General features: G+C 36.4%; 1 protein-coding gene across 1 annotated transcript; it reads left to right on the forward strand.

Moving 5' to 3' along the window:
* Positions 1-3,405: 3,405 nt before the first annotated feature.
* Positions 3,406-12,199, forward strand: LOC100891563 (protein PLANT CADMIUM RESISTANCE 3-like). The gene is made up of 3 exons (XM_003727415.3): positions 3,406-3,826; positions 9,325-9,393; positions 10,145-12,199. The coding sequence occupies exons 1-3, from the start codon at positions 3,614-3,616 to the stop codon at positions 10,181-10,183; spliced, it is 321 nt and encodes a 106-aa protein (XP_003727463.1). The 5' UTR covers positions 3,406-3,613; the 3' UTR covers positions 10,184-12,199.
* Positions 12,200-12,360: the final 161 nt, after the last annotated feature.

The raw sequence follows: 12,360 nt of genomic DNA on the forward strand, positions 1-12,360 counted from the left end.
GATCATGGTCAAAGAGGAGAGTTTTGAGACATTTTCGATAAACATCCAGCGAAGGTGATAAACGAATAAAACGTGAAAGCTTATTCCAGAGTCGAGGAGCACATGCCCGGAAAGCATTGTCGCCAGCTTTGGTGTATGTTCGAGGAACTTGTTGTAGCAGGTTGCTGTCAATACAAGAGCGAAGACCAGGACGAGCAGATTGGTAGGGTACGATCATTGAAAGAAATGCAAAGAAAATTATGATATGCAATATATCATTCTATATTGGCGTTGCCAGACGATGTACCCTCTTTCAATATAGGCCTATGCATTTTGTATAGTGAATATTTAGGTTATTCAACTCCAGTATACAATCATGTTTAAGCGCATTTCATTCATATTGTTTGTACTGAGTGGTATTTTTATTAATTGTTTCAACAAATATTACATTTTGACTGACACACAAATTTGATGGGATTGTATTATTTCATTTGCAATGCCCTACATTACACTGCCGTTTTGAAGAGTAGATCAAGAAAATAGTTGTGGATATGGTTAGTTGTAGTCGTTGGTTAGGTGAATGAATCTCTTTAATGTTAACATCACTAGTTCTGCGCCCAGTACGCCAGGTATAGCTTGTTATTGTTCTTCATACTATGTTGATAACTATTGTGTTGACTCTAGTTACGTTTAGATAAATATTGTGTCGAATTGAAAGATATTTTTGGTCTTTGTTTGCCGCAAGCGAAGTTGAAACTATACGTTCCGGACAAGGGCATCCGCCTCAGGTTATCACCAGTTGTACGCCCATGCATGCAGTACCTTGGTTCATTTGTTCCCATCCTTTGTCAGAACTGTTTTCGCTGGCTTTAGTTCCTTTTGAATAATTGTTTTTATATTTAAAAACACAATATTTGTTTTATGTATCATTGTTTTTCCAACAGGGCGTACTTAGGCCTACACTCTTCCAAATGGACGAAACAGCCCCCGGGTGGGGCAGTTTGGCCCTTTTGTCGCAATCAACTTTATGAGTCCTCTTTGGGAAACTATGTGCCTGACCCCAGTGAGAATGGGATATTAGCTAGATATTTACCTATGCCTTTCTACATGAAAAAGCAAGTTCGTGCCTATAAAATGACGGCTCTAGAAGAGTGAGATCTAAATTAGGGTGAACACTCCCCGCTTTCCCCAATGTTAAAACCGGTCTATTGGAACCCCACGATATCGGCAAGTTTACCCAGCGTATAAACTATCGGAACAAAGATTAATACTGAATGTTTCATTAAAACTGTTCATCTTTGGAACAAAACTTCTTGTTTCATGAACCAATCTTGAATTTCAGTAGAAAAGACCATTAACTAGTTCTCAGTGCAGAGGCGTATCAGAAATTAAATCGGCAGTTAGAATTGTATTTACCCTTTAAAGACCTTTAAAGATCACTACTACTGGGCCAGAAGGGATTAGACCACACAGCAAGGTCACTGACAAATGGCTATCTCATTAACTCAGCTCTCAACTAACATAAGAAAAAGAGAATCTTTGGGGACCAACAGGCACCGATTGTGGAAGTTTTCTATATAGAGGGAGCAAGTAGCTACAGGTAGGACAGTGGGGTTTTAATGGGTAACGCCACACAGAATATCGGAAGTGTGTTTGTGCAGTTTAACATAGTGTAATAAAAATTATTAAAAAATCCTAATACAACGGAAGGCAATATAAATACCATATGTGAAACTTCGCACTTTACTCACATACCCCACCCCCCTCCCGCCCTTGGCTCATGATAGAAAATGGGAGGGTGGTGATTGTAAAGATGTTCTCATCCATTAAATACCAACCCATTCAGCCTGCCTCGCGGATGTAATAATAAATGAAACCCAATCTTTTCATGAAGCATTCGAAAGCTGTAAAATAGCCCAATTCTAATTCAATTCTTCATATCACACAGATGAAAGCATCATACAGTATAGTAACATTGACTATGGAAACTGCTCTGTAGGCCTATAATCAACATGCTCATGTTCATAATGAACCGCTGATGAATAGACCATTGTGCCTTTCATTTACACATCATGCATATCGTATAGACCTATATTTATCTTCACCATGACTATATGATCTACACTATTTATCATCTCCATGGTAATCTCAATGGGGGGTAAATCGACTGATCGTATACGTAGTATCTCATAATGATTGGATGCGAGAGACTATTCCCTGGTCAACAGGGAATAATAATAATAACCTTGGCCTCTACAAATGATGCTTTGCATGGTGAAACCATGGCACGAGATCAAAACACCAAACAAACAGCGTGGTGGCACAGCGACCAATCCAGTCGTATTTGAGCAACACATTTCATCTTGACCTAATTCAGTTCATTTATCGATGTTTCATTTATTACATCTGCTATCGGGTGTGTTTACATTGCACATCGTTTCACTATTATGAAGGCACGTATTAGTAATGATAATATATTCTATCAAAATGTATTCATATACATGTATCTTATCATCGTTTATTTTTGTTTACTCCTCTACTTCTTCTTCTTCTTCTTCCCCTTCTCTCTCTCTCTCTCTCTCTCTCTCTATCTCGCTCCCTCTATCTCTCTCTCTCTTTCTTTCTCCATCTGTCTCCCTCTCTCTTACCAGCTCCTACTCCTTCTGTCCCCTTTACTCAACGCACGCATACATTTTGGTATTTCCATGATTTCCATGATTTCTGCTCTTCCTGCGGGCCCTGCTATAACTATCTCCCAGCAATTACCAGATGCTAATGTTTTCGCTCCTTCATATTATTATAATACTGTGATATATGCAGTCCTGGATATATGTATCCATTTTGTATTAAAACAGTTTGTTATTTTGCCTTGTAACTCCATGTAATTCAGATTCAGCCCCTGGTGATGCCATGTGGAATTATTTTAATAAAATACAATTCAATGAGGAGTGATGCTTTCACACACTTTATATCAAACTAAACAGTGTGTAAAAATCTTGAGATGAAACAACCCATATAATTATAGTCAGACTAGTAATGCATACACATTCCACATAGGCCAAATATCAGATTGGTTTCCAAGAATTAAGAGGAAGAAATAGCGGAGAGCTAGGGGAGTTTGGTCACAACAAATTCACATGTTTGGGATGGATATCGTCGATTGCTTAAGGCGAGAGGGGTCTCTGTTTATTGATTTACCTGTATGGACATGTTGGAAGATGTAGCTTGATTTCTCATTTCTCATTTTTCATGTCCATGTCAAGATAATCCTTGCAGTTTGTATTAATGCAAACAAGATCATCGATCACCGCATGATATCGATAATAGTATTCACTGACAACGCCCATCCCGTCCCGAAAAACGCCGTCAACCTCTTCGACCAATCAAATCATAGCATTCATTTTTTGATCTGTACTCTGGTGCGTTATGGAAACAATATAGATTCTTTATTTTTTACGTGCCAATACTATAGCAACACCCTTGCATTGAGCTGTAGTTAACATAGAGACTGTATCACACTGAAACTTATCTCTATCCGTCCCTTGAGCTTCGAGACCCTCACACGTCTATCGTCTGGATACCGGTACTTTCTATCATCATCATCATCATCAATCTTAAGGAACTTTGAATCATCATGGGCGAATGGAAGCATGGTACATTTGGTTGCTTTGATAATTTCGGGATCTGCATCATCACGTATTTAGTGCCCTGTTACACGGCTGGTAAGAATGCAGAGGCGAATGGTGAAAGCTGTATTCTCTATGGATGTCTGTCCATGTTGGGATGTATTGGACTCTGGTCAATGACCAGCATCAGAGGAAAGACTAGGGCCGCCAAAGGAATTGACGTAAGTTTTCATTTAAAGAATCGGCACAAAATAATAATAATAATAATAATAATGGTTCTTGTATAGCGCTCATGTCAATCAGATTTGAACTTCCTGGCGCTCCCGATTATTACCCTGGCTTTAGCACGGCTGCCATACGGCGCTCTAGCATTTCAAGGAATAAATTCCTACCAGGTACCCATTTACTTCACCTGGGTGGAGTGTGGAAAATGTAGATCAATGTCTTGCCAAAGGACATTAGTTTCATTAAACCCACTCTTCCTCTCGCACTTCCACTCCTTCATTTACTTGTACCACATCAGCGGCTTTCTGCTCATATATTCAATAAACCAAGAATTATAATAATAAGCATGATTGAATTCGCAGTAAACAAGCTATATAATATAAGTCACTTTATATGGATTGTGATTTTAATCTCGATGATGAGGCTTATGATTTGTTATGGCAGTGATGATGATGGCGGTGATGGTGGTGATAATGATAATTATAATTTTCTTTGAGGGGGGGGGGGGGTGGGGGTCATCATTCAAGCGAGCAAAGCCCCCGAAATTTGAATGTTGGAGGGGGACGTACTATCTTCTAAATCCTCATCCTTCTTTTCTCCACTCCCTACTCTTTTACTTTCTTTCTTTCTTGCTTTATTTCATTCCCTTTTCTCGCTTTATCTTTTTTTCCCTGTTAAAAAAAAAAATGCATTTCAATAGGGCCACCATTAGCTGCGCCACGTGCGGGTATGTGTGTGCGTGTGTGTGATAGAGAGAGAAAGAGAGAGAGAGAGAGAGAGACTGTTTACCAGAGGAATTTAAATTGGGCTGCACCCTAATCCATTCACTTACAATGGCGTTGTACATTTTTCCATGTCAATTAATTTCGATTTTTTTTTTTCTTCTTTTTTTTCTTCTACTTTTCTAGGTTTCACACGCGCATTTTTCCTCCTGCAATTGATTAGACATATTTTGACAATACCCAAAACATTAAAAGAAGATACACTGAATGTTATCTTTATGATTTCATAGCATCACATTTTGACTTAATACATAATTCAACCATGGTAATTCAAGCTTTATGAAAAATGTATGTACCTAATGTAAAATTGTACATTCGAATGCAATTAATTATGGTTGTTCATATTATGAAATTACTAACATTTCCCGCGTTGTTCATCAAAGCTAAATGTTGTGTCACTTAAACAGGGGTTGACATTTTTCTGTCGTTGATTGTGTCACTTTTCCCAAGTCGTGTTATAGAAAACACTCAGATGATTTACAAAACAAACATGTTTTTTTGTCAGACAGTAAATATTCAATGATCGTTTTTGATCAGAAATTGTCGCAGATCATTTTTCTCACGTGAATTAAAACACATATATTATATGCGCAATTTAATGACTTTCATATTTTAGCCAATACAATGCAAAATAGCGTATTTAATGACCTTTTAGCACTTTTAATATCGTATGGCATAAAATAGTAATTTCTGTATTTAATTTAATGGATCTATTTCATTAAAATATGACTCAGTGAAATAAAAAATATAATTTTTTTCATGGTTGCGATTAAACACACTTTTAAAATAAATAAAATTTAGCCCTGAAAATAAATTATTTTAATGTATTACCCTGTAAAATGTTAACACCTGAGGCGATGGTCTAATGCAATTCATAGGAGCAAATCTTATTAATATACCATCTTCGGAGATTTGAACCATCGAGACCGACGAACATTCACCACTTTTTTTTTTTTAAATAATTATTTTCTCTCAAATCAAATACTTATTGTACAAATCATTCTTAACAAAACTGGATACATTGTACTTTGATATTTTGGATTAAACATAAATTGCAGTAATAAAAATAAAACGAAAGTACATTTCCATAAACTGTTTAGAATTGTTTTTCATATATGATCAAGAATATTAAAGTAAACTTGAGAGAATTTGTCTATTCCCCCATTCCCTCCCCCGTTACACATACTCTCAACATCCTCATCCACTCAGGCACGTAGCCACGGGGGGGGGGGGGGGGGGGGGGGGTCACGTGCCCCCCCCCAAAAATTCCAAGATCGGTTGAACTTTTTTAGACCCCTTTTTTTTACCTCGATCGATTACATGTATGTGCCCCCTCCCCCCCCCCAAAAAAAAAACAACATCAAACTCTGGCTACGTGCCTGCATCCACTTCCACACACTACTGCCCCCCTACCATGCGACATACGACATACACACACCAACCGACCACACTTCCACACGTATACCACACACTGTTCCTAGCCTCCTCAGAATACCCACAATTGGAGCGACAGAATAATAGAAATAATCTATTTTTTTTTTAAATCGAGTAAATTATTAAAACGAGGCTACATTTACCCAGTGTTAAAAGTTCATGCAAACTTCACTTGTTCCCACTTTTGTAAATGTAAGGCTAGTGACACACATATATCACATCCTCACACTCACCCACACACACACACACACACACGCATACATACCCTCTTTCTTCAAACCTAAATGATTTAATACACGCAATAAAAGTTTCATATTCGTATAACATGACGCACAAGCGATATTTACTTTAGTAGCCCTTCTGTGTCGCGTTATTTGATCGTGTACATAACCGAAAATGTTTGAATAAAAGACATGCCATATCTGTTTGAGCTATCTTTATAATAAATCGGTAAGTATTTACACGTCAATTGTATCCTAGCAATAGGACCACTCTCTTAACAATGTGATTCGTCAATCGAATCAAATACAATAGATGACGACGAAGCAGCCGTGACACAGAAAACGAACCTCATATTTTTGTATTGGTTCTCCATTTTGTTCTGGCCTCAAGCAACATATTTACCAAAGATGGTGATTTTTTCCCCGCACGTTTGAATCCCAGTGTGTGTTAATAAATGATAAAGAGATTTTAAAAATTTCAAGCACAAAGGCGTGCTCAGAAGTTAACAAACAGGTGTAAAATTAGAATATGATGTTGATTAACCACTTCGCAATTTCCTTTAGTGCATTTTCCATTTTATTGGCTCATCTATGTGTGCAAGACATATTTTATTGTATTCTGCGCCTTTGTATGTTTTTATGAAAGTGGTAAATAAATTCAATTCAATTCAAATCAAATTAATAAAGCAAGTCTAGCGTGAGGACACCACCACCTGCTTAAGGGGCAGTTTCCCGTAAACATTTCATTATATTAAAGATAGGTTCCTGGTATATCAGGAAAATATATTATTATCTATTCCCCCCCTTCTTCTGATCTTCCAAAATGGGGGGGGGGGGGGGGGCGTTAGGCTGTTTCCCATGCTGTATTCATTTTGTCACTAGTTTGCTGCCGCGCTAATGATAATTATGTGGGTAAATAATTATTGCAAAGCAGCTACATTTGTATGACAACAAAAGAAGGGACCGGAAGAGTGTGAAGTAAAAAAATAATAATTTGGAATTAAGTCATGGATAACGTTTATATTTCAATAGACTATCTATCACTGATACTTTCCTCCGTAATATAAAACATATTAAATAACTTTATGTGAGCACTTTGTTTGACAAAAATGCCTTTAAAATCAAGGTTGGAATAATGATGACTTGATGAAATGCGATGGAGAAAATAACTTGAGTAGGATATAAGTGTTGCATGGGACTTCACCTCATAACTCATGTATTGTGGCATGTACAAGTATTTCTAAGTGGTGCTCTTTTGCAAAGTTATTTAGCATATAAAAACACACCGACTAAACGGAAACTTGAAGCTGAAAATCTTCAAAATCCATTTCCTTCAATTTACTTCCTTGTAGTCATTACAATGATAGAAACAAGGAAACATGATGAAAATATAAAAGCCTTTATCACTTATTCAACACGTTTAAGGGGAGGATCATGTAAAAACATGAACTTGATAATGTGCGATGGATTGACATTAATTTAAAAATTCATAGCTCTTCCATCCCCATTTTGATTTGTTATACATTTTCAGAATAATTGATCAATATTATCATTATTTCCTGTTTCACTATTATCAAAGGTAATATAAGCTAGTAAACTACCCTTCTAACTGCTGATGTTCTATCGAAAAATATTTCCTGTTTCATTCTTATCTAAGGTAATGTAGACTACCCCTTCAAATTACCTATGTTCTATCGAAATTTGCGGAAGTTGGGAAAAGTAATTGTTAAAGGAAGCTATTGTCTTCGTTCCCTGTTATGAACCCAGTGAATTTATAGACCTATTTGACTTTGCTTTAGGGGCTAATAAAAGCCTTTTATGATCGGTTCAGATGATTTTGATATTGGGGTCAATACAGATCCTGACACTCCCACTTCCACCTGATGCAGACTGGTATAGAATTGAGGGAAACAAAGCATGTTATGCTATGCTTGAACATGGATTAGGCGAACCAAGCATTATCTTCCCGAGGAGGAAGATTGGGGGGAGGGGGGGGGGGGGGGCTCGAGTATAGTTCGAAATATCCGACAACCACAAAAGAACTGGCCAGGGGTGCACACTTTATATTAAATCATATCAGATTTTTGGATTAGAAGAAGGGGTGGAGGTGGGGGGGGGGGGGGTACTTGTGCTCTTTTACCCACTGGATCCCGACTGGATTATGGCATCATGTTTTCTTTCTGATTCGGTCATGGTTGTTTGAATGCGAAGTCTGTCTTTGTATAATATTTGAAAATGAACAAGGCTAAATTCCTTCTCATGGAAAGAAAAAAGAGAGTAAAAAAGAAAGAAATTAAGGTTTTACCAGCATCATGCTCTCAAACAGTATGTGTGGGTATGTGTGTGTGTGTGTGTGAGAGAGAGAGAGAGAGAGAGAGAAAGAGAAAGAGAGAGAGAGAGAGAGGAAAGAAGAGGGGATAGAGAGTATAACAAGTAGATAATACACGCTTTACACAACCCATTCAGTGGCTTTGTTCTTTCCTATTTTATTCATCTATTTAAACATGTCAAACCTAAGACAAAAAAGTGTGAAATATTACGAAGCAACTTAATTGTATAACCCAGTTGTGTCATATTCTATTTTCATTTTGTTGTTGTTATTGTTAATGTTTTCGTTATTTTTGTTGTTGACTTTTGTTGTTGTTGTTGGTTGTTGCGTGTACTTCATCGCTTCTTTATAAGGGTGCAGGGGAGGATAAGATTTCTTCCATAAAGGGTGTATGCGGATTGAAGGATGAAGCGTGTGTGTATGTGTATTTGTTTCTGATAAGATGTCTAATATACATGTACAGTCAAACCTGTCTATAGCGACCACCCAAGGTAAACACAAAAAGTGGCCTTTGTAGACAGGTGGTCTTTGTAGACAGATTTCTTTAGCACATGTTTTAATGAGAAACCATTTTCAAGAGAAACAACAAATGTGACCTTTGTAGACAGGTGTTCTTTGTAGACAGGTGGTCACTTAATCAGGTTTGACTGTATTTAAAACAAATTTCAATGAAAAAAGAATAACTAATTACTAATTTCTTTCATTTTTATATTCATCTTTGTACCCAGGGTTCGTGTATCAACGATCTGCTGTGTATCTGGTTCTGCACCTTGTGTGCCTTGGTCCAAGAAAGCCAGGTGAGTACGAGAAATCTCTTTTACTATTAATCCTTTGCTTACGGGAATCTGGTGGTCCCTGTGTTAAGCCTATGGGATCTATAACATTCAGTAGCCAACGGGTTAAAGTCTCCAGAAATAAACCGGAGCAGGAAAGATTTTTGGATTGTATAATATATACACAATATCATTTTAAAAGAAATCATGAGCTCTTGTAATGAAGAGATATAATCATCACAACATCTTTTTACACTGGAAAAATTTATTAAGGTAATTGTGGACAAATCTGTTTGTAAATTTATCTATGAAAATTGAAACAAATCAAAGTATTTATCTTCCTTGGGTTTGCGAAAAAAGAAAATATTTATTTTAAGAAGGTGCATAAATGCAATTAAAAAAAACATTGCAATATCCTTTGGGCACGACTATTTCAATACCACGGAGGATGATATGGGTATTAATACGTATCAAACAGTAATGAAATGAAGGAGAGACACTATGGAGTTTCCAATATCTCTTTGTCAGATTGTTGTTTTCAAACTGTTCATGTCGCTGAACAAACGTGACTCTCTTGCTATTAAAACTCACTTATTTAGGGGCCGGATTCTCCATTGAGGACAGGGGATTTACGTGTATACTGTCTTTTAAAATAATTTTAATTTTATCTCATTGTTCTCCCCCTCCTCTCTCTCTCTATCTCTTTCTCTCCCTTTCTCTTTGTGCATTCTCCCTCTGTTCCCATTCTCCCACCTTCCACCCATCTCTACTACAGGAATGGGACAATGGTGGCCAGGCTATGGCACGTGAATAATCGCTCAGCCTTCTTCTCCTGTTCTAATTAATGTTAACCAACAATATAAGTCACCTTGGTCTTCTCATGAGATCCTAACCATCCATACAGCAATGGACCATCCAACCGAGGACCATGGTCAAACCAGTCAATCCACACTGGCCTTTTAATCATGGGAGTATCAGAAAGCAGTGATGAAACGGAAATGATGCAATCTTCATCTAACTACTATTAATGCAACCACCTGCTTGAAAATATTAAGCATTGCTCGAAAATTCATTAGCTTGTCAACCTATCCTATTCTCTCGTGTAGAAATAAAACGTACACATGAACACCAAACCTTCAAAAAAGATTGCTGAATTATTGTCATGTGGCCTACTGATGTGTAGGCCTACTGACGAACTACTGCAACGAAATAAAGTAATACAACATTTGAGGCTGGTAGGAGTATGTAAGAGGCTTTAGTAAATAATATGCACACTGGGTTATATTTTCTTTTAAAAAAATTACTTAATAATTATGTATCCTGATATACTCGGGTTGAATCAAATTCATTAATCTGTTTTACCTAAAAATAATTGGAAGTGTTATATCGTGCATTTTGATACACCGTATGTTTTTTTGATTACCTTTATGTCCGTCATTGGCATATCCTGTAAATTATCGAGAGCATTAACAAAACTTATTTGTATTACTAATTGAAACTAAATTGGATTTACACACCTAGAGACTATTGTATACTAATTGAATCTAAATTGGATTTACACACCTAAGGACACACTTGGGGAGAACTTGGTACATAATTTAACGATTTTATCGAACTTTTTATGGCAGTAAACTCACCCATGAATGCAACAACTCGTAAATGTACAATCTTGAATGAGAATGCCATCAGAATTATCACAACTTTGGTTCCTTTTAATTATAAGGCTCAGAGATAGTTATTATCAACTTGAATTATAATGAAATATTGTAAACTACACATTAATTGAAATGATCAGAATTGGTGAAAAAGATGAGTGTGTCATTACGATTTTGGAAATACCCAATACCGATAATTTGTATTTCATGGGTGTCTTCGAAAGATGTGAATATCATGTATATTGAGATAAGAAACGTCTTTGTGAAATCAAATGATTCAATAATAAATAATCGTATCAGCTGCATTTAATAGTGTCTTTTTTTAAACGAATGATTATGATGGATGTAACTCACAACATCTGGTAAATACCATCAGGAGAAAATGTTCACTCTGAATCTTGTATATAGTTTTGTATGCATAAATCATTTATCTAAGTACATTGTGTCTTTTTATTACTCTTTTATGATAGGCAAATTTTCTTTGTGAGGCATATCTCTTTGAGCTGCAACATTAGGATCGATTTGTATAAAAGTCTTTCAAGAAATAGTATCTAGTTTTTTCATATTCTTATACTATGTCTCAGTAATTATGAGGGGGAAAATGTATATTTTCACTAGGTTTTTATTCTCCTTGCATACTCTGCCTGCAAGGAAAATTGCTTCTAAAACGTTACAGTTGTAATAATGTATTGTCTGTTGTCACTCTGCTACAATGCTGTTCGCCCTAAATGAATTCGCGCTTTTCATAATCATACAAACTTATTTAATCAGGATTATCGCCGGTCAAACTTCAAAAGTATAATCTATCATAAACTGCATGATTAAGTAGGCTTGTGCGGTGAAGCTCTTTGAGCCCGCCTATCCATCCTGAGAATACGTGATGAAGGATAAAGCATCAAGTTTTGTGATATACTTTTAAAGACTGCGAAATAATAAATAGTTATACAATCACCGTGTACAGTGACATAGTACGCTCCACACAAAAAGTAACGAAATTTCACCATTCCATAGAATGAGAACGTGTAGATTATTTGTAAAAACTTAGTGTTTCTCTTAGGCTCATATTTTTCTATAAATACATTTTTTTTGTATTCCTAAAGTAGTGAAATCGTATTAGTTTTGTTTTTGTATGACACATTGGAGAGATTAAAAGAAATTGTGATTTCTGAAAAAAATGTGTAATTTTGTATTTTTTCCGTTAGTACATATGATTTACTACATTGTATGGTGAGCATAAACTAGAGGGGATGCGAGAGTTAAGAGTCCAAAAGGGTGTCTATAGAGATATACATGAGAAGGCGGATCCAGGATTACTAGAAGATGAGGGGGAGGGTAG

Source organism: Strongylocentrotus purpuratus, unplaced genomic scaffold (genome assembly GCF_000002235.5).
Source record: "Strongylocentrotus purpuratus isolate Spur 01 unplaced genomic scaffold, Spur_5.0 spur5_scaffold_19, whole genome shotgun sequence".
Taxonomy (NCBI): Eukaryota; Metazoa; Echinodermata; class Echinoidea; order Camarodonta; family Strongylocentrotidae; genus Strongylocentrotus; species Strongylocentrotus purpuratus.

What these genes read in the sequence shown, in the direction of transcription:
- LOC100891563 (XM_003727415.3), top strand. Translation starts at nt 3,614, where the DNA reads ATGGGCGAATGGAAGCATGGTACATTTGGTTGCTTTGATAATTTCGGG. An exon ending in GGGCCGCCAAAGGAATTGAC is followed by an intron (nt 3,827 to 9,324) that starts GTAAGTTTTCAT and finishes CTTTGTACCCAG; the next exon opens with GGTTCGTGTATCAACGATCT. An exon ending in CCTTGGTCCAAGAAAGCCAG is followed by an intron (nt 9,394 to 10,144) that starts GTGAGTACGAGA and finishes TCTCTACTACAG; the next exon opens with GAATGGGACAATGGTGGCCA.